This window comes from Mustela lutreola, chromosome 13, assembly GCF_030435805.1.
Source record: "Mustela lutreola isolate mMusLut2 chromosome 13, mMusLut2.pri, whole genome shotgun sequence".
Classification (NCBI taxonomy): domain Eukaryota; kingdom Metazoa; phylum Chordata; class Mammalia; order Carnivora; family Mustelidae; genus Mustela; species Mustela lutreola.
This window is the reverse complement of record NC_081302.1, coordinates 31,874,451-31,897,318: the sequence shown is the minus strand read 5'-3', so window position 1 is coordinate 31,897,318 and position 22,868 is coordinate 31,874,451. Positions and strand designations below refer to the sequence as shown.

Here is a 22,868-nt window from a genome sequence, read left to right as displayed (position 1 = left end):
TAGTAGAAAAGCATTACTATAGTATTAAATGTCTCCAAGGCTTAGCAATGTTTCAGTGAACAGCAACAAAAAACACAGAGTTCACAATAACTAGATTTAGAGCCAAGAATGGTACTCTAAGGTACAGTCTTCAAAGGTGGCTTCTTTTCTCATGTTCTGGAATGTAGGAACTTACAGATATCTTTGCAGATCCATCAGCAACTTAAAGGTGTTCAGTGCCCCTTGGCGGGGGGGGGGTTTGATACATTTAATTTTTAGGCAGTCATTCTGTTAGGGTAACAAAGTGATCAGTCACATATTTGTATGAGTTACCAGTAGGAACTAGCGGGCTGTTGGGATGAGTTCTACTGCATCCTTTCTATCTGGCAAATTACATTTGTCTTTTGTACCCACGGATAGATCTAAGGAATATTAGGCTAATTGAAATAAGTCGGATGGAGAAAGGTAATACTGTATGATTTCATTTTCATGTAGGGATCTAAACACCAAAACAAACAGAAATAGACTCATAAGTACAGAGAACAAACTGGTAGTTGGCAGAGGGGAGTGGGTAGGCAGAACGGGTCAAGTGGGATTAAGAGGTACAAACTCTGGTAATAAAATAAGTAAGTCATGGAGGTATAAAGGGAAGACAGGGAATATAGTCACATATATTATACAGTCATAGGGAATATAGCCAATATATTAAACTTTGTATAATGACAGATGGTAACTAGATTTATAATGATCATTTCATAATGTATATAAATGTCCAACCACTATGCTATACACTTGAAACTAATCTAATATTATATGTCAACTATACTTCAGTAAACAAGTCTGGAAAAATAATGTGGTTTGAAGTTAACTTTTAAAATTCAGATCAGTATGAGAAAAAAATTAATGAAAATGATTAATTCTTAGACCCAAGAGAACTATATTATAATGAAAGAGAGTCTTTTTTTTTTTTTTTTTTTTTTTTTTTTTTAATTTATTTTTTATTTATTTTCAGCATAACAGTATTCATTATTTTTGCAACACACCCAGTGCTCCATGCAATCCATGCCCTCTATAATACCCACCACCTGGTACCACAACCTCCCACCCCCAACCCCTTCAAACCCCTCAGATTTTTTTTTTTTTTTTTTTTAAATTTTTTTTTTTTTTTAATTTTTTATAAACATATATTTTTTATATACATATATTTTTATCCCCAGGTCTGTGAATCACCAGGTTTACACACTTCACAGCACTCACCAAATCACATACCCTCCCCAATGTCCATAATCCCACCCCCTTCTCCCCAACCCCCTCCCCCCGGCAACCCTCAGTTTGTTTTGTGAGATTAAGAGTCACTTATGGTTTGTCTCCCTCCCAATCCCATCTTGTTTCATTTATTCTTCTACCCACTTAAGCCTCCATGTTGCATCACCACTTCCTCATATCAGGGAGATCATATGATAGTTGTCTTTCTCTGCTTGACTTATTTCGCTAAGCATGATACGCTCTAGTTCCATCCATGTTGTTGCAAATGGCAAGATTTCATTTCTTTTGATGGCTGCATAGTATTCCATTGTGTATATATACCACATCTTCTTGATCCATTCATCTGTTGATGGACATCTAGGTTCTTTCCATAGTTTGGCTATTGTGGACATTGCTGCTATAAACATTCGGGTGCATGTGTCCCTTTGGATCACTACATTTGTATCTTTAGGGTAAATACCCAATAGTGCAATTGCTGGGTCATGGGGCAGTTCTATTTTCAACATTTTGAGGAACCTCCATGCTGTTTTCCAGAGTGGCTGCACCAGCTTGCATTCCCACCAACAGTGTAGGAGGGTTCCCCTTTCTCCGCATCCTCGCCAGCATCTGTCATTTCCTGACTTGTTGATTTTAGCCATTCTGACTGGTGTGAGGTGATATCTCATTGTGGTTTTGATTTGTATTTCCCTGATGCCAAGTGATATGGAGCACTTTTTCATGTGTCTGTTGGCCATCTGGATGTCTTCTTTGCAGAAATGTCTGTTCATGTCTTCTGCCCATTTCTTGATTGGATTATTTGTTCTTTGGGTGTTGAGTTTGCTAAGTTCTTTATAGATTCTGGACACTAGTCCTTTATCTGATATGTCGTTTGCAAATATCTTCTCCCATTCTGTCAGTTGTCTTTTGATTTTGTTAACTGTTTCCTTTGCTGTGCAAAAGCTTTTGATCTTGATGAAATCCCAGTAGTTCATTTTTTCCCTTGCTTCCCTTGCCTTTTGCGTTGTTCCTAGGAAGATGTTGCTGCGGCAGAGGTCGAAGAGGTTGCTGCCCGTGTTCTCCTCAAGGATTTTGATGGATTCCTTTCGTACATTGAGGTCCTTCATCCATTTTGAGTCTATTTTTGTGTGTGGTGTAAGGAAATGGTCCAATTTCATTTTTCTGCATGTGGCTGTCCAATTTTCCCAGCACCATTTATTGAAAAGGCTGTCTTTTTTCCATTGGACATTCTTTCCTGCTTTGTCGAAGATTAGTTGACCATAGAGTTGAGGGTCTATTTCTGGGCTCTCTATTCTGTTCCATTGATCTATGTGTCTGTTTTTGTGCCAGTACCATGCTGTCTTGATGATGACAGCTTTGTAATAGAGCTTGAAGTCCGGAATTGTGATGCCACCAACGTTGGCTTTCTTTTTCAATATCCCTTTGGCTATTCGAGGTCTTTTCTGGTTCCATATAAATTTCAGCATTATTTGTTCCATTTCTTTGAAAAAGATGGATGGTACTTTGATAGGAATTGCATTAAATGTGTAGATTGCTTTAGGTAGCATAGACATTTTCACAATATTTATTCTTCCAATCCAGGAGCATGGAACATTTTTCCATTTCTTTGTGTCTTCCTCATTTTCTTTCATGAGTACTTTATAGTTTTCTGAGTATAGATTCTGTGTCTCTTTGGTTAGGTTTATTCCTAGGTATCTTATGGTTTTGGATGCAATTGTAAATGGGATTGACTCCTTAATATCTCTTTCTTCTGTCTTGCTGTTGGTGTAGAGAAATGCAACTGATTTCTGTGCATTGATTTTATATCCTGACACTTTACTGAATTCCTGTATAAGTTCTAGCAGTTTTGGAGTGGAGTCTTTTGGGTTTTCCACATATAGTATCATATCATCTGCGAAGAGTGATAATTTGACTTCTTCTTTGCCGATTTGGATGCCTTTAATTTCCTTTTGTTGTCTGATTGCTGAGGCTAGGACCTCTAGTACGATGTTGAATAGCAGTGGTGATAATGGACATCCCTGCCGTGTTCCTGACCTTAGCGGAAAAGCTTTCAGTTTTTCTCCATTGAGAATGATATTTGCGGTGGGTTTTTCATAGATGGCTTTGATGATATTGAGGTATGTGCCCTCTATCCCTACACTTTGAAGAGTTTTGATCAGGAAGGGATGTTGTACTTTGTCAAATGCTTTTTCAGCATCTATTGAGAGTATCATATGGTTCTTGTTCTTACTTTTATTGATGTGTTGTATCACATTGACTGATTTGCGGATGTTGAACCAACCTTGCAGCCCTGGAATAAATCCCACTTGGTCGTGGTGAATAATCTTTTTAATGTACTGTTGAATCCGATTGGCTAGTATTTTGTTGAGTATTTTCGCATCTGTGTTCATCAAGGATATCGGTCTATAGCTCTCTTTTTTGGTGGGATCCTTGTCTGGTTTTGGGATCAAGGTGATGCTGGCCTCATAAAATGAGTTTGGAAGTTTTCCTTCCATTTCTATTTTTTGGAACAGTTTCAGGAGAATAGGAATTAGTTCTTCTTTAAATGTTTGGTAGAATTCCCCCGGGAAGCCGTCTGGCCCTGGGCTTTTGTTTGTTTGGAGATTTTTAATGACTGTTTCAATCTCCTTACTGGTTATGGGTCTGTTCAGGCTTTCTATTTCTTCCTGGTTCAGTTGTGGTAGTTTATATGTTTCTAGGAATGCATCCATTTCTTCCAGATTGTCAAATTTATTGCCGTAGAGTTGCTCATAGTATGTTCTTATAATAGTTTGTATTTCCTTGGTGTTAGTTTTGATCTCTCCTCTTTCATTCATGATTTTATTTATTTGGGTCCTTTCTCTTTTCTTTTTGATAAGTCGGGCCAGGGGTTTATCAATTTTATTAATTCTTTCAAAGAACCAGCTCCTAGTTTCGTTGATTTGTTCTATTGTTTTTTTGGTTTCTATTTCATTGATTTCTGCTCTGATCTTTATGATTTCTCTTCTCCTGCTGGGCTTAGGGTTTCTTTCTTGTTCCTTCTCCAGCTCCTTTAGGTGTAGGGTTAGGTTGTGTACCTGAGACCTTTCTTGTTTCTTGAGAAAGGCTTGTACCGCTATATATTTTCCTCTCAGGACTGCCTTTGTTGTGTCCCACAGATTTTGAACCGTTGTATTTTCATTATCATTTGTTTCCATGATTTTTTTCAATTCTTCTTTAATTTCCCGGTTGACCCATTCATTCTTTAGAAGGATACTGTTTAGTCTCCATGTATTTGGGTTCTTTCCAAACTTCCTTTTGTGGTTGAGTTCTAGCTTTAGAGCATTGTGGTCTGAAAATATGCAGGGAATGATCCCAATCTTTTGATACCGGTTGAGTCCTGATTTAGGACCGAGGATGTGATCTATTCTGGAGAATGTACCATGTGCACTAGAGAAGAATGTGTATTCTGTTGCTTTGGGATGAAATATTCTGAATATATCTGTGATGTCCATCTGGTCCAGTGTGTCATTTAAGGCCTTTATTTCCTTGCTGATCTTTTGCTTGGATGACCTGTCCATTTCAGTGAGGGGAATATTAAAGTCCCCTACTATTATTGTATTGTTGTTTATGTGTTTCTTTGATTTTGTTATTAATTGGTTTATATAGTTGGCTGCTCCCACGTTGGGGGCATAGATATTTAAAATTGTTAAATCTTCTTGTTGGACAGACCCTTTGAGTATGATATAGTGTCCTTCCTCATCTCTTATTACAGTCTTTGGCTTAAAATCTAATTGATCTGATATAAGGATTGCCACTCCTGCTTTCTTCTGATGTCCATTAGCATGGTAAATTCTTTTCCACCCCCTCACTTTAAATCTGGAGGTGTCTTCGGGCTTAAAATGTGTTTCTTGGAGGCAACATATAGATGGGTTTTGTTTTTTTATCCATTCTGATACCCTGTGTCTTTTGACAGGGGCATTTAGCCCATTCACATTCAGGGTAACTATTGAGAGATATGAATTTAGTGCCATTGTATTGCCTGTAAGGTGACTGTTACTGTATATGGTCTCTGTTCCTTTCTGATCTACCACTTGTAGGCTCTCTCTTTGCTTAGAGGACCCCTTTCAATATTTCCTGTAGAGCTGGTTTGGTATTTGCAAATTCTTTCAGTTGTTGTTTGTCCTGGAAGCTTTTAATCTCTCCTTCTATTTTCAATGATAGCCTAGCTGGATATAGTATTCTTGGCTGCATGTTTTTCTCGTTTAGTGCTCTGAAAATATCATGCCAGCTCTTTCTGGCCTGCCAGGTCTCTGTGGATAAGTCAGCTGCCAATCTAATATTTTTACCATTGTATGTTACAGACTTCTTTTCCCGGGCTGCTTTCAGGATTTTCTCTTTGTCATTGAGACTTGTAAATTTTACTATTATGTGACGGGGTGCGGGCCTATTCTTATTTATTTTGAGGGGCATTCTCTGAACCTCCTGAATTTTGATGCTTGTTCCCTTTGCCATATTGGGGAAATTCTCCCCAATAATTCTCTCCAGTATACCTTCTGCTCCCCTCTCACTTTCTTCTTCTTCTGGAATCCCAATTATTCTAATGTTGTTTCGTCTTATGGTGTCACTTATTTCTCGAATTCTCCCCTCGTGGTCCAGTAGCTGTTTGTCCCTCTTTTGATCAGCTTCTTTATTCTCTGTCATTTGGTCTTCTATATCACTAATTCTTTCTTCTGCCTCATTTATCCTAGCAGTGAGAGCCTCCATTTTTGATTGCACCTCATTAATAGCTTTTTTGATTTCAACTTGGTTAGATTTTAGTTCTTTTATTTCTCCAGAAAGGGCTTTTATATCTCTCGAGAGGGTTTCTCTAATATCTTCCATGCCTTTTTCGAGCCCGGCTAGAACCTTGAGAATTGTCATTCTGAACTCTAGATCTGACATATTACCGATGTCTGTATTGATTAGGTCCCTAGCCTTCGGTACTGCCTCTTGTTCTTTTTTTTGTGGTGAATTTTTACGTCTTGTCATTTTGTCCAGATAAGAGTAAATGAAGGGGCAAGTAAAATACTAAAAGGGTGGCAACAACCCCAGGAAAATATGCTTTAGCCAAATTAGAAGAGATCCAAAATCATGAGTGGGGAGAAAGGGGATAAAAAGAGGTTCAAAAAGGAAGAAAGAAAAAAGAAAAAAAAAAAAAAAAAAAAAAAAAAAAAGAAAAGAATTTTTTTTTTAAAAAAGAAAACACCTAAGAAAAATGTAAAAAAATATATATATATATTAGATAAACTAGTAAAAAATCGTTAAAAAAGAAAAAGAAAAAGGTAACAGTTAAAAAAAAAAAAAATTTTACCCGAAGGCGAGAAAAAAAAAAAAAAAATGAAAAAGAAAAAATTAAATTAACTGCAAGACTAAAAAAAATCACAGGAAAAAAGCCATGAGTTCCGTGCTTGGCTTTCTCCTCCTCTGGAATTCTGCTGCTCTCCTTGGTATTGAAACCGCACTCCTTGGTAGGTGAGCTTGGTCTCGGCTGGATATCTTGTTGATCTTCTGGGGGAGGGGCCTGTTGTAGTGATTTTCAAGTGTCTTTGCCCCAGGCGGAATTACACCGCCCTTACCCGGGGCCGGGGTGAGTAATCCGCTCGGGTTTGCTTTCAGGAGCTTTTGTTCCCTGAGCGCTTTCCGTAGAGTTCCAGAGGACGGGAATACAAATGGCGGCCTCCTGGTCTCCGGCCCGGAGGAGCCGAGAGCCCAGGGCCCCACTCCTCAGTGCGCCCTCAGAGAACAGCGCCCAGTTACTCCCGTCTGCCTGACCTCCGGCCGCGCTCCGAGCTCACCGAGCCTGCGACCGGTTCAAGGTAACACGGAGCTGCGAGCTTACTGTCGGCTCTGTCTCTGTAGCCGGCTTTCCCGTTCCAATACCCGCAAGCTCTGCGACACTCAGACACCCCCGATCCTTCTGTGACCCTGCGGGACCTGAGGCCACGCTGACCCCGCGTGGGCTTCGCTCCGGTTTAGCCCCTGGAGCGATGTCCCTCCGCGGAACAGACTTTTAAAAGTCCTGATTTTGTGCGCGGTTGCTCCGCCGCTTGCCGGGAGCCGGCCCCTCCCCCCGGGGTCTATCTTCCCGTCGCTTTGGATTCACTTCTCCGCCGGTCCTACCTTTCAGAAAGTGGTTGTTTTTCTGTTTCCAGAATTGCTGTTCTTCTTCTCTTCGATCTGCCGATGGATTTTCAGGTGTTTGCAATCTTTAGATAAGCTATCTAGCTGATCTCCGGCTAGCTGAAGCAGTCTCAGCTTGCTACTTCTCCGCCATCTTGACTCCTCCTGAAAGAGAGTCTTAAACTGGCTCTTGGAACAGAATAAAATTCTACCTTTAACAAATGTGAAACTATTTTTAGGGACATGGCTTTGAGTATAGCAGTTTCTATAAGGTCTGAGAGGACACTCAACATTGTTTGGGGTGATTTTTTTTTTTAAGATTTTATTTATTTATTTGACAGATAGAGAGAGAGATTACAAGTAGGCAGAGAGAGAAGGGGGAAGCGGACTTCCTGCTGAGTAGAGAGTCTGATTGTAGATTCAATCCCAGGACCCCGAGATCATGACCTGAGCCGAAGGCAGATATTTAAAGACTAAGCCATCCAGGCGCCCCCAGTGATGTTGTTTTAACTCTGTTACTTAACTTGTTTTCTTGGTTGTTTGCCTTTTATTGGGCTCTTGGCTCTGAATCACATATGGGGCATGGACTAGTGGTATACATGATTTTTGAAAATGTTGAAAAGAATACTAAAATGATACTGGCATTCTTGTAATTGCATATGTTATTTCTTTATTTACTTTCAGTTTGGTTAATAAACTTAAACCTGGTGTCATTAAGAAGATCAATAGATTATCCACACCAATAGCAGGTTTGGTAAGTAAAAAATTATCTTCAAAACTGGATTTCTTTGTTTTCAAAATGTAAAAAGATGGGCATAGACTGGTCCTCTTATCTGGAATTATCATAGAAATTGGGTTTGGGGTTTCTTGCTCAGGAGAAGGTTTTTATTGATGTCCTCCTATATCTTCAGTTCTTTCTGTTTCCCTTCTGCTGGGAGACTTTTATCTTGTTGTTTGTTTTGTTTTTGTGCCCTCAAACCTTATGTATCTCCTTTCTTAGCTTATTTCTTCTGCAAATTGCATTTGTTTATGATCACCTTCTCTCTGAAGCTCAGCCCTGCCGACTTTGTTTGCTAGGTGACCACACTGTAGGGAAACCTAGGTGTTTCCCAGTTGTTACATTTCTGTTGCTTCATGCTTAGGCATGAACCTCACTTAGCCTGCAGATCTTGGAGTGTATTTGCAACATGTTTGCTTTGTATCATAGATTTCCTACCAGAGTTCTAGGTGGTATTGGGTAAGTCGCTATCTTCCCTTGCCTCATTAATACTACCTATCAGATGACTGTGGGATAAGTCTCTAGATTCATTATCGCTTTAAATTGGGATTTTGTGTATGAAAAATACTTCACACTGTCATCATATACTCTAGTGGATCAATAATAATTGAAAGACCAATAACAAGGTGGGGCTGTATCTTTGAAAAAAAGTAGTTTATAATTAAGTATACATGATGGGTTATTTTCAAAATGTTAGCAATCCCTAAGAATCAAGGCTGATGATAGGAGTCAGTCAAAAAGATGAATTTTGTAAAACACTGAAGTTTAACACAGCTACTACCTGGAGTTTAATATATGTGTGTGTGTGTGTGTATAGTATGTATATTTGTATATATATATAGTATGTATATACATATACACACATATGTAATATCTTTGGAATAGTCTAGCTGGTTATATTTGAGAACCTTCTGTTTTATCAACCATGTGTTTGCATATATCAAAGGCATGAAGGATAGCAGTAGAAAGGTAGCAGTATCAAGATTTCTGGATTTGCAGCTGGTATAAAAATCTTATTAAAATTTTGACAGGAGTAAGTTGGTCACAGGTTTTGTATTATTGGAAAATATCTGTTTAGAAGAAAGGGGTAGAAGAGTGTTAGAGCTTTCTTTTTTCTTTGTAAGATCAATTACAATTTTCTTTTAAAATATAGAATATGTATAAAGTTTCCAGAGCAGTTGGGCTCAAATATTAATTCCTTCTTTCTTACCAGGTTATTTCTGTTCCATTTCTGTCATGACATGTTATTTTTATTGGTCTCAAATTTGGTTAGGTAAAAAACCCATCATGTATGTATATATCATTCTATGAAGAGATGTGTGTGTGTATATGTGTGTGTGTGTATGAATGTATAGCAATATACATACATGTATGATTTACTTCCAGTGATATAGCAAGTCAGAAGGTATTATTTCTAGAATAACATTAAGAAATTTGGTTTTTGAATCTTTCTAGGATGAAACATTCAGTTTAATAAAAATAAAGCCTTATATGAAAATTACTTTTATCAAATAATGCCTGTGAAAATTAAAAGTTTGAATCATATTGAAAGTCTTTTCAAGTGGCTCAAGTTATTCTTACTTTAATGCTTAGATTTTGAATTGCCATTTCTTGGATCAATTACACACATTTGAAATGAAATTAGCCTTTGATTTCAAATACCCCACATATTTGGAATGCTTGAACTGTGGTGGTTTGTTGTTACTGGCCACTAGAGGTTTTATTCAATCTTCTGATTCTATGATTAGATGAAATCCAAACATCTCTCCAACGATTTCTATTTCAAGCATGGAGATTCTATCTGATTTGGATTTTATCTCTAGACACTAAAATGAAATGTATTTCCGGAATATTAAATGGGATGATTTCCCAAGTACAGGACACTGAGCATTTTCAATGGGATGTAGGAGCATAAGAATAACCACAGTTGCAGAATTGGGCTATAATTTGTTTGAAGTTGTCATCATGCCTCATTTGACTCCTTCTTCCCATACTTGTGTGTCAGGATGTTTATGTCAAAATTTCTTGAAGCCTAGGGGTGCCTGGGTGGCTCAGTGGGTTAAGTCTGTGCCTTCGGCTTAGGTCACGATGTCAGGATCCTGGGATCGAGCTCTGCATTGGGCTCTCTGCTCAGCGGGGAGCCTGCTTCCCTTCCTCTCTCTCTGCCTGCCTCTCTGCCTTCTTGTGATCTCTGTCCATTAAATAAATAAATAAAAACTTTAAAAAAAATCATTGAAGCCTCAATTTGAGGTGTGTGTTAGAGCTCCAGGATCTACCTGGTAGGATTGTCATATGTGGATAGAAAGGAATTATGTAGATAGTCTGACATACAGATACTCAATGAATGTTCTTTTGTTGCACATTAATTTTTAAACAATTAATTGAGTGCCTACTAGGTCAAGAACTTTTCTAGCTTATTGGGATATATTTGAGGAAGAAAGACTGATAAGGACCTTATCCTCAAAAAGCTTACATTTTAGTGGTGGAGCAGGATCTAACAAATGAGCAAGAAAGCACCAGATATAAATGTGCTGTAGGGAATTATAATAGACTGACATTTGGTGAGCACACCTGAGCAGTTGTAGTTGGTCTATGATGACTGACCTCTAAGAATTCCTCAAGGAGTATGTTAGAAGCCTTTGTTTTTGATGTGTGTAGAAGAAAGATAAAAAACCCCGAGCTGGACTCTTTATATGAGTAATTTTTGTGTTCACAGCAGCTAACACAATGACTGATAAATTTGGAGGTCAAAGATTTTTTTTTTTAAAAGACATTATTTACTAACCTGGTGATTCACAGACCTGTACCCCTGGGGATAAAAATATATGTTTATAAAAAATAAAAAATTTAAAAACCACACACACACAAAAAAAGACATTATTTACTTACTTGAGAGAGAGAGAGAGAGCATACTTCCAGAAGGAGAGGGAGAGATAGACTCCCCACCAGGCAGAGAGACTGATGCTGGGCTCCATCCCAGGATCCTGAGATCATGACCCTAGTCTAAGGCAGACACTTCACCGACCTAGCCACCCAGATGCCCCTCAAAGATTTTTTTAATGAATAAATGGAAAAGTTTTCCATTGTGAACAATAGTAAGCTCCAGAATTAAATCTTTGAAGGGATAGTGTTAGAGGTTGGATTATGCCTTCCCCCAAACATAATATTTTGAAGTCCTAAACTTTCAATACCTCAGAATATGACCTTATTTGTAAATAAGGTTGTTGCAGATGATGTACTTAGGAAGGATGAGGTCATAATGGAGGAGGGTGGGCCCCTAATCTAGTATGACATCCTTAGAAGAAGATGGCTCTGTGAAGACAGATATACCCAGGAAGAATGCCACGAGACAACAGAGGGCTGGGGTGACGCCTGTATACGCAAAGAGAACCAAAGGTTGCTGGCAAGCTACCAGACACTGGAAGAAGCAAGGAAGTTTGCTTACAGCTTTCATAGAATCGTGGCTTTGCAGACACCTTGATTTTGGACTTTTAGCCTCCAGCTGTGAGACAATAAATCTCTATTGTTTTAAGCTACCTAGTTTGTGAGACTTTGTCATAGTAGTGCTAGGAAACTAATACAAATAGGTAAGTGTTTTTATTTATTTTTAATTTAATACTTGCTTTTTAAAAAATACTTTATTTTGAAACAAATAGAGATTCACAGGAAGGGGTGGGGGAAAACAGTACAGAGAAGTCCTCTGTGCCTTTCACCCAGTTTCCCCCATGATAATATTTTGCATAACTGTGATACGATAATAAAACCAGGAAATTGACACGAGTACATCCAGAGACCTTAATCTGATTCACTTGTTTTATATGCAGTTAATGCTTTTTTAGTAACAAAGAGCAGAGATGCTTTCAGACTAAGTGAGATGAAGTGTTTTAAGGATTTTCAGAGGACTCTGTCATTAATTTGGTGTGCAGCCATAGATATGACAGTCACATTCCACATGATTACTTCTTTCTGCCCCAGTGCAAACAGGAAATGGTGTCTCTCAGTTGAGGTTCCCAGGAGAAGAATCCGAATGGATCAAATTACCTTGTCTTTCCAGGCTATGGATATCACAGGTCACTGGCCAGCCGGTGGATGCGTTCCTTGAGAAGAGTGTCATCTTGGCCAAACGGGCTGTGGTTAGGAGTGTAGGTAGCTTTAGGGTCCCTGAGTTCAGGTGTGTAGTTTATTCAATATTTTTTAAAAATATTTTTATTTATTTATTTGACAGACAGAGATCACAAGCAGGCAGAGAGGCAGGCAGAGAGAAAGGGAGGAAGCAGGCTCCCAGCCGAGCAGAGAGCCTGATGCGAGACTCGATCCCAGGACTCTGAGATCATGACCCAAGCCGAATTCAGAGGCTTAACCCACTGAGCCACCCAGGTGCCTTCAGGTGTGTAGTTTAAAGAGGGTTCTGTGGATGAGGTTTCTCTGGTGTAGATAACATTAAGTTAAATGTAGTAAGAATGATACAATTTCTATGCTCCAGGCCCTGGAAGGGAGCATGTTCTCCCTTCTTACTCTCTTTCCTTCTGCTAAAACTTTTATCCATTTCATGTCAGTTACTGTATTTAGCTTTGAGGTCAAGGCACTGGATTTCCTGTTTGTAGATGGACCTATGTGAAGCACATGGGATAGCCTCTGAGCAATGACAATCCGGAGAGAGGCGTTTAGATGATTTAGAAATACACTGAATACATTGCTTGGAACATTCATATTATTTTATGAAGGTTTTGTCTTGGGGAGATATTAACCATGTTTTCATAGGTAGAGATACAGTTTTTCTCGTTGGACTAAGTTTTAATTTTTAAAGAAATACATTTCTCTCTCTTTTTTATTCTTTATATTCTTTACAAAGCCATGCTAAAAAAAAAATCTCACACAAGAGTTCGAGTTTTACAAAAAATCAGCCAGTGTTAAGTGTGGATATGTTCAGTTTATTGAAACTCAAAACTAAAAGTTGATTTGGGAATTCAAAAACTCAACCTCAGAACAAAGCCCTGAGAAATAAGCAAGATATCCTGATGGTGAAAAGAGCCATTGAACCAGAATAATGTTTACCATCAGATGTGTTAACGTGCATGAAATACAATATGTGCAGAGAACGTCAAGGAAGTTATTAACCCTAAGACTTATAGTTGTCTTGGGCCCCTGATGATTTAATTGTATTTAAATGTGCAAGATTACTCTACTGTGGCACCGCTGACTATCAACATTTCAGGCCCAATAATTCCTTGTTGGGGGGATCTTTCCTGTGCATTTTACAATATTTAGTAGCTTCCCTGGACTCTACTCACTAGATGCCAATAACACCATGTTGCCTTCCCTGAAATTATGACAGTTAAAAATGTCTTCAGACATTGCCAAGAACCCTGATGGGGTAAAATCATCCCTAGCTAGGGGCCATGGAGCTAAAGGGTTAATAAACTGAACACTGCCCCTTCACATGGGCTGGTTTGCTTACTGAGTATAGATTTGAGAGATCGACTTATGCCTGCCATTTCCATCGCAGTTTCTCTTAGAAAAGCAATGGTGGTCTAGAAAATTTGGTTTGAATCATTTGTTTGTTTGAAAGTTTGTGTCTCTTAGTGGGCTTAATAGAAAAATCTTCTTGGTGCACCTGGGTGGCTCAGTCAGTTAAACATCTGACTCTTGACTTCGGCTCAGGTCATGATCTCAGGGTGGTGAGATGAGATGAAGCCCTGTATTGGCTCCATGCTGCGTGTGGAGTCTGCTTAAGATTCTCTTTCTCTCTCCCTCTGCCTCCCTGCCTGCCCCTGTCTGTCAATCTCCTCAGCATATGCACACTTTCTTCAAAAATATGAGCTGAATTTGAGCATCTTTCCTCTAAAGGGTTACTCTTTCAGATTATTTTTGAGATTGGAATGCATAAGGCGTGACTGTAGAGACTGGGAAGGTTGTCTCCTCATTCAGGAATGCTGTAGAATGCAGGAAATGGGCAAAGTTGCCAGCTAGCTGAAGCTGTTGGATGTGTCAGTTTCTCTTGCGTTCTTAATGGTTACTTCAAGAATTACTTCAAGAAATAATCCAAGTCTATGGGCTCCATTCTTGCTGCCATTTTCAGAAGGTTATTAGTGGTTAATGTTCTTGTGCCTGTGTAAAATTATTCCTGATTCATCTTTACTCTCCTGTGCACTTGGGTGTCAGCAAAGTAGTGTGACCCAGTCAGTGCCAAAATCGCTATTGAAACGTCTAGTTGTTCCCTTCCAGCAGTAATAGAAAGTGCACTAGGAATCCAGGTTTTATCATGTGCTTTTAAAAACCCACTTTCAGGCAGTGACTATATGTAACCTACTCTTTTTCCCAGGACAAGGGGAATGAGGGGGTTGGGAAAAGGGAGGCTTGTCGGACACTGAGCTTGTGAGCTCTTTTATAATAAGTAAGACCAAATGTGAGACCTCAAGACAAGCGTGTTTTCAGGGAAAAATAATTCAGGGAAAAGGCCCACTTCTTTTTCCTCTTCTTTCCTATCCAAGTTGAAATATATAGGAAAAATGAATATAATTATTATTTTCATTCAAGGGTGACACTTTTCTGGTTAGGAGGCAGGAATAAATTTTGTACGGTTGAAATGAAAATATTCAGGGAACATTAGAATGTGACTTGGATGGGCAACCAACCCATGCTTTGCTTAAAAGGATAGTGACAAAAGGTCATTCTGTACTAGATCAAACTCAGTGTGTGTTTCAGAGGGAATATCTCTCTAGTTGGTAATAAACAAGATATATTTATGAATGTATTTTGATGGTGGTCTATATATAACCTGGTAAAAAGCAACACCGTGGAGAGAGATAGGAAGATGGTATCGTAGAGCACATTTACAATAACCATTTAATGCTAAGATCAACAGTGTCTACTTTCTGTTCTTGTATTTTATTGCTAATTTGTTTGAGATCTCCACCAAGCACATGTGGGAGAGGCTTCCACCAAGTGAAATCTTTCTGATTCACTCATTGTTGCTATTTGATTGCATAGCCAGTGAGAACAGCGTTCAGGCTGAGCTGACTCTGGCTGCAATGCTCCCCATCTCCAAACGGATGGGGGACAACATTGAGGTCCCCTCCTAGAACACTACTTCTGCCTTAATTCTTACTTAATCTTCATGTTCTCAGTTTCCTCACAGTTGATAACTAAGGAAGGCTAGGTAGTTTATAAATGACCATGTTTTTCAATGATTGTTCATTTCTCCCCTATCACTGTATTGGAACAGTTTTGTAGATGTGGAATAGACTTTAGTGGTTTATTTAGTTAAATGATTTTTTTCTTTTTCTTCCACTTCTAATAGAGACAGGGAGAGGTTAAATGATATTAGTAAACTTGATGAAAATTGCTCAGTTGTGGTTTCAGGATAAAAACTGCACTAAAGAAATCTTTTTATTTCAAAGGGAGGGTAGACCTATTACAAGTTGTATAATTATGCCGCAAACAAAAAAATTTAAACTTTTTATTTTTCTAGTTTGTCAATCTATTTTCTTTAAAAACAGAACACCAATAACAAAAACGTGGAGTGCTTTTTCTTCTTAATGAAGTAACAGGAGAGTACTTTAGTGTTGCCATTATTTAATGTTTTCTTACACTTATGAAGAGATTATAGCATAAAAACGAGCCATTTACTAAAAATAAGGCCACTTTATGCATTGAAAAATTATATTTTCTGCAGTTGTACTTTAATTTTTTTCCAGTGTATATTGCATTGGAATTTCTGTGGATCACCGTTAGTATTTTGAAATACTTTGGTGTTATCCAATAATTAAGTCGAGAAAACAGACTGAATGGGCGTTATGCATTGCCTGTGTTCTAGGTAACAAATAGTAGATATTAAATATCCAAATACCTTAATACCTCCATATAAATGACAGATAAATAAGCCAATCATGACTGAGTTATTTACAAAGAAATTTTAGGTGATTTTCTCAAGAGTCTGCTTGTCTCCTTACTTCTAACTCGCAGTCAAGATACTTATCACCAGGAATGGAAACCCCAAATCTTGGTGTCAATGTGTAAAGTTGTTTCCAGTACCCTCATAATGATGCAGCACTGTACATCAGGAAACTCCTGTTTTATTTTGAGCTATAATTTCTTAGTCATGGCATTGGCACAAGTTTAAGAGCACTTCCTTAAAGTTCCAAAACTTGTTTTTAAATCCAAGCTGAACATATGCCAACTGTCAGCCTTGAGGGCAACCTTTTAAAAAAACATTAATGAATTAGAATTCCTAACGCAACAACATGATTAACTTGTAGAGTCAAAGAAAAATTGATTCAGAGTAGGATTATATCTTACATGATAGTTTTATTAAGATACTAAAATGCTTGGAACATCTCTCTTTAGGGACCTTTTGTTAATGTAGACATTGGAAACATCAAATGAGATTAAATAAGAAATAGAATCCAGGTGTCAGATTGGTATAAGCACATTGGTCATTTAATGGTCTTCGGCCCACAACTTTCTCTCCCTCCCTAAAAGTATTTATTGAACACCTACTATGTACCAAGTACTATTCTAAGAACTTGGAACACAGCCACAAATAAGGCACAGGAAGTTCCTCCCTAATGGACCATAATCAATAGGTCCCAATAATAACCTGTAAGGTACTAACAGTCGTCATGCAGAATTGTCAGTTGCCAATAATTACACTAAAAAAATAAAGTGAATGGGTAGAGAGTGATTGAGTGAGAGTATGAGAAGTGTTTCAGAAAAGGCTCAGTGATATCTTGTTCCTGGAGTTGACATTTGGTGAGGGACCTGAAGGAAGTGTGGAGGAGGGGGAAAATATGGGGATCATGGGACTTTTTGAGACAGAAGGAAAAGAGGGAAGATCAAGGCAGGATCAGGCTGGTTCAGGAAAAGACTATAGGTCTGGATCTAAATGAGGCAGATGGGGTGGGCCAGGAAGGTTGTATAGGCTTCATAGGCTTTGGTGAGTAGATCACATTTTACTCCCAGCATGATGAGAAGCCACTGGGGGCTTTTGAGAGCGGTTTAAATTTGTTGTTAGGATCACTGGATGCCTGTGGTGAAGGATTTACATATCTGTGAATATAATAAAAATCATTGAATTGTACCCTTTAACTTATGGTTTCTATGTGAATTATACCCCAATAAAATGTAAAAATAAAAAATCACAAGTTGCTGTGTGAACAATAGACTGAAGGAAATCAAGAAGAGAAGCAGGAAGGCCAGTTAAAGAGCAGTTTTGGTAGTTGTAATGACTAATTTTTGTCTGGCTTGACTGACTATGGAGTGTCCAGATACTGGTTAGGCATTCTTACATTATTCTGCATCTGTCTGTGAGGGTGTCTTTGGATGAGGTGAACATTTGAATCTGTAACGTGGGGAAAGCAGATTGTTCTCCCTAATGTGGATGGGCCTCATATAATCAGTTGAAGGGTTGACTAAAACAAAAAGTCTAATGCTCCTGTGAGTCAGAGGAAACTGTTGCTGCCTGACTGCATGAACTGGAACATTGGTCTTTCCCTGCCTTTGGACTTGGACTAAAACACTGGCTTTTCTTGGGTCTCAAGCTTGCCAGCTTTGAAACTGGAGAACTTACTTTCAAATGGAACATTTCATTGACTCTGCTGGTTCTCAGGATTCTGGACATGGACTGAAAGTACATCATTGGCTCTCCCGGGGGTCCAGCTTGTAGATGGGCAGATCATGGGACTGCTCAGCCTCCATAACCATATACGTCAGTTCCTGCAAATAAATGTCTTTCTATAGATATATGTATCTTGTTGTTCTATTGTCTAGAGAACTCTGACTAATACAGTAGTTCAGGCAAGAGGTGATGGTGACAGTATTGGGAATGGAGAAAATTGATGGCAGACCATATAGCTCTTGCTCATGGGTTGGCAAAGAAGCCAGGGTCTTTGCAACAGTAGTTTCTTGAGATAATAAAAAGGAATGAGAGGGTCAGTGAAGGGAAGGGAAGAATCAAGGGAGAAAATGGAAATTGAGGCAGTTTACATAAGATTGCAGATTTATAAATGTCAAAGTGATCAGTGTCAATCTTAGATATTGTTCCCTGACAACATCATGAAAAATATGATTAAAATGATGGTTTGTGATTATTTATAAGAAAGAAAATAACACTAGAAACTAGCCTTGTCCCCTGCAAACAGATGTTTACAGTGACCTATTCCTGGGCTGATCCCATGGAGAGACCAGGCAACCAGCTAGAGGTCATAAAATTGTTCATGATGTATTTTGTTTGACTTCACTGTTTTTGTTTATTTCTAAAACTTGAGCCAAAATTTGCATACCCTTAGATTTCAGATGAAATCCTCATATCTGGCTTCTCAGTGAATGTGACAACAGCAGGCCTGCATTCCCACAAAGCAAGCATTAGATTGGGCATCCCGTGGACAGGATGGGAGTCTCTGCATTGCTTGTTCTCTGGTCATTTCCTCAACGTGATGCCCATTTTTTTCATTCATGGTTTATTCAGTCTTTTTACCAGCCTTTCCCTTTTAGACATGTCTCCTTTCCTGCAAAATTTCTGTTGGGGTCTTGGTAAGAGTTAAGACAGAGAAAAATAGACCAGGTAATATCTGTAGGTGAAATCTTAAGTAGTTGAATAAAAATGCTCAATTTTAAGGAGCTAAATGGAAATCCATGTAAACATGGAGAGAAGTTTCTGCAGTTTGCCTTAGGACTTTGTACTTGCACTATTTTCGTTTAAAACAAAAAGGATGGAATAAATACTTGGGAAAAGTAGTCCTCTTTGTGGACGCTGGAAGAATAAGGTATAGTTAATTGACTGCATATAAAAATCTGCAATTTAAAGTGATCGAGAGTCACCAGGGTCCAGCGGTTTTATATTATCTGCAAACTCAATCATGCATTTTATACCTTTATCCATGAAACTTCCTTTAATAGAATCACATGACTTTCATTTCAGATTCTTCACATGCACCTTATTTTATTCCAAATTTCACTAGCCTCCTGACCCATTAAAACTCACCGTTCACTCCCCTCACTGAAATGGACAGGTCATCCAAGCAAAAGATCAGCAAGGAAATAAAGGCCTTAAATGACACACTGGACCAGATGGACATCACAGATATATTCAGAATATTTCATCCCAAAGCAACAGAATACACATTCTTCTCTAGTGCACATGGAACATTCTCCAGAATAGATCACATCCTCGGTCCTAAATCAGGACTCAACCGGTATCAAAAGATTGGGATCATTCCCTGCATATTTTCAGACCACAATGCTCTAAAGCTAGAACTCAACCACAAAAGGAAGTTTGGAAAGAACCCAAATACATGGAGACTAAACAGTATCCTTCTAAAGAATGAATGGGTCAACCGGGAAATTAAAGAAGAATTGAAAAAAATCATGGAAACAAATGATAATGAAAATACAACGGTTCAAAATCTGTGGGACACAACAAAGGCAGTCCTGAGAGGAAAATATATAGCGGTACAAGCCTTTCTCAAGAAACAAGAAAGGTCTCAGGTACACAACCTAACCCTACACCTAAAGGAGCTGGAGAAAGAACAAGAAAGAAACCCTAAGCCCAGCAGGAGAAGAGAAATCATAAAGATCAGAGCAGAAATCAATGAAATAGAAACCAAAAAAACAATAGAACAAATCAACGAAACTAGGAGCTGGTTCTTTGAAAGAATTAATAAAATTGATAAACCCCTGGCCCGACTTATCAAAAAGAAAAGAGAAAGGACCCAAATAAATAAAATCATGAATGAAAGAGGAGAGATCACAACTAACACCAAAGAAATACAAACTATTATAAGAACATACTATGAGCAACTCTACGGCAATAAATTTGACAATCTGGAAGAAATGGATGCATTCCTAGAAACATATAAACTACCACAACTGAACCAGGAAGAAATAGAAAGCCTGAACAGACCCATAACCAGTAAGGAGATTGAAACAGTCATTAAAAATCTCCAAACAAACAAAAGCCCAGGGCCAGACGGCTTCCCGGGGGAATTCTACCAAACATTTAAAGAAGAACTAATTCCTATTCTCCTGAAACTGTTCCAAAAAATAGAAATGGAAGGAAAACTTCCAAACTCATTTTATGAGGCCAGCATCACCTTGATCCCAAAACCAGACAAGGATCCCACCAAAAAAGAGAGCTATAGACCGATATCCTTGATGAACACAGATGCGAAAATACTCAACAAAATACTAGCCAATAGGATTCAACAGTACATTAAAAAGATTATTCACCACGACCAAGTGGGATTTATTCCAGGGCTGCAAGGTTGGTTCAACATCCGCAAATCAGTCAATGTGATACAACACATCAATAAAAGAAAGAACAAGAACCATATGATACTCTCAATAGATGCTGAAAAAGCATTTGACAAAGTACAACATCCCTTCCTGATCAAAACTCTTCAAAGTGTAGGGATAGAGGGCACATACCTCAATATCATCAAAGCCATCTATGAAAAACCCACCGCAAATATCATTCTCAATGGAGAAAAACTGAAAGCTTTTCCGCTAAGGTCAGGAACACGGCAGGGATGTCCATTATCACCACTGCTATTCATAGCACTAGAGGTCCTAGCCTCAGCAATCAGACAACAAAAGGAAATTAAAGGCATCCAAATTGGCAAAGAAGAAGTCAAATTATCACTCTTCGCAGATGATATGATACTATATGTGGAAAACCCAAAAGACTCCACTCCAAAACTGCTAGAACTTATACAGGAATTCAGTAAAGTGTCAGGATATAAAATCAATGCACAGAAATCAGTTGCATTTCTCTACACCAACAGCAAGACAGAAGAAAGAGATATTAAGGAGTCAATCCCATTTACAATTGCATCCAAAACCATAAGATACCTAGGAATAAACCTAACCAAAGAGACACAGAATCTATACTCAGAAAACTATAAAGTACTCATGAAAGAAATTGAGGAAGACACAAAGAAATGGAAAAATGTTCCATGCTCCTGGATTGGAAGAATAAATATTGTGAAAATGTCTATGCTACCTAAAGCAATCTACACATTTAATGCAATTCCTATCAAAGTACCATCCATCTTTTTCAAAGAAATGGAACAAATAATGCTAAAATTTATATGGAACCAGAAAAGACCTCGAATAGCCAAAGGGATATTGAAAAAGAAAGCCAACGTTGGTGGCATCACAATTCCGGACTTCAAGCTCTATTACAAAGCTGTCATCATCAAGACAGCATGGTACTGGCACAAAAACAGACACATAGATCAATGGAACAGAATAGAGAGCCCAGAAATAGACCCTCAAATCTATGGTCAACTAATCTTCGACAAAGCAGGAAAGAATGTCCAATGGAAAAAAGACAGCCTTTTCAATAAATGGTGCTGGGAAAATTGGACAGCCACATGCAGAAAAATGAAATTGGACCATTTCCTTACACCACACACAAAAATAGACTCAAAATGGATGAAGGATCTCAATGTACGAAAGGAATCCATCAAAATCCTTGAGGAGAACACGGGCAGCAACCTCTTCGACCTCTGCCGCAGCAACATCTTCCTAGGAACAACGCAAAAGGCAAGGGAAGCAAGGGAAAAAATGAACTACTGGGATTTCATCAAGATCAAAAGCTTTTGCACAGCAAAGGAAACAGTTAACAAAATCAAAAGACAACTGACAGAATGGGAGAAGATATTTGCAAACGACATATCAGATAAAGGACTAGTGTCCAGAATCTATAAAGAACTTAGCAAACTCAACACCCAAAGAACAAATAATCCAATCAAGAAATGGGCAGAAGACATGAACAGACATTTCTGCAAAGAAGACATCCAGATGGCGAACAGACACATGAAAAAGTGCTCCATATCACTCGGCATCAGGGAAATACAAATCAAAACCACAATGAGATATCACCTCACACCAGTCAGAATGGCTAAAATCAACAAATCAGGAAATGACAGATGCTGGCGAGGATGCGGAGAAAGGGGAACCCTCCTACACTGTTGGTGGGAATGCAAGCTGGTGCAGCCACTCTGGAAAACAGCATGGAGGTTCCTCAAAATGTTGAAAATAGAACTGCCCTATGACCCAGCAATTGCACTATTGGGTATTTACCCTAAAGATACAAATGTAGTGATCCAAAGGGGCACATGCACCCGAATGTTTATAGCAGCAATGTCCACAATAGCCAAACTATGGAAAGAACCTAGATGTCCATCAACAGATGAATGGATCAAGAAGATGTGGTATATATACACAATGGAATACTATGCAGCCATCAAAAGAAATGAAATCTTGCCATTTGCAACAACATGGATGGAACTAGAGCGTATCATGCTTAGCGAAATAAGTCAAGCAGAGAAAGACAACTATCATATGATCTCCCTGATATGAGGAAGTGGTGATACAACATGGAGGCTTAAGTGGGTAGAAGAAGAATAAATGAAACAAGATGGGATTGGGAGGGAGACAAACCATAAGTGACTCTTAATCTCACGAAACAAACTGAGGGTTGCCGGGGGGAGGGGGTTTGGGAGAAGGGGGTGGGATTATGGACATTGGGGAGGGTATGTGATTTGGTGAGTGCTGTGAAGTGTGTAAACCTGGTGATTCACAGACCTGTACCCCTGGGGATAAAAATATATGTTTATAAAAAAAAAAAAAAAAAAAAAAAAAAACTCACCGTTCATCTTGCTGTGAACTGTGATGTCATTGTGAACTGGTTGTTGCTATTGTATGTCTCAGTTAGCCAGTGGTGTGT

At 38.6% G+C, this 22,868-nt stretch overlaps 1 protein-coding gene across 9 annotated transcripts in view; it reads left to right on the top strand.

Moving 5' to 3' along the window:
- LMO7 (LIM domain 7) overlaps positions 1 to 22,868 on the top strand; it is a 217,253-nt gene that overhangs the window by 87,969 nt on the left and 106,416 nt on the right. For all 9 annotated transcript variants that reach the window (XM_059144334.1, XM_059144333.1, XM_059144330.1 and 6 more), the window contains exon 4: positions 8,047 to 8,116. In XM_059144334.1, coding sequence (XP_059000317.1) covers positions 8,047 to 8,116 — 70 coding nt within the window. The remainder of the gene's footprint in view (positions 1 to 8,046; positions 8,117 to 22,868) is intronic.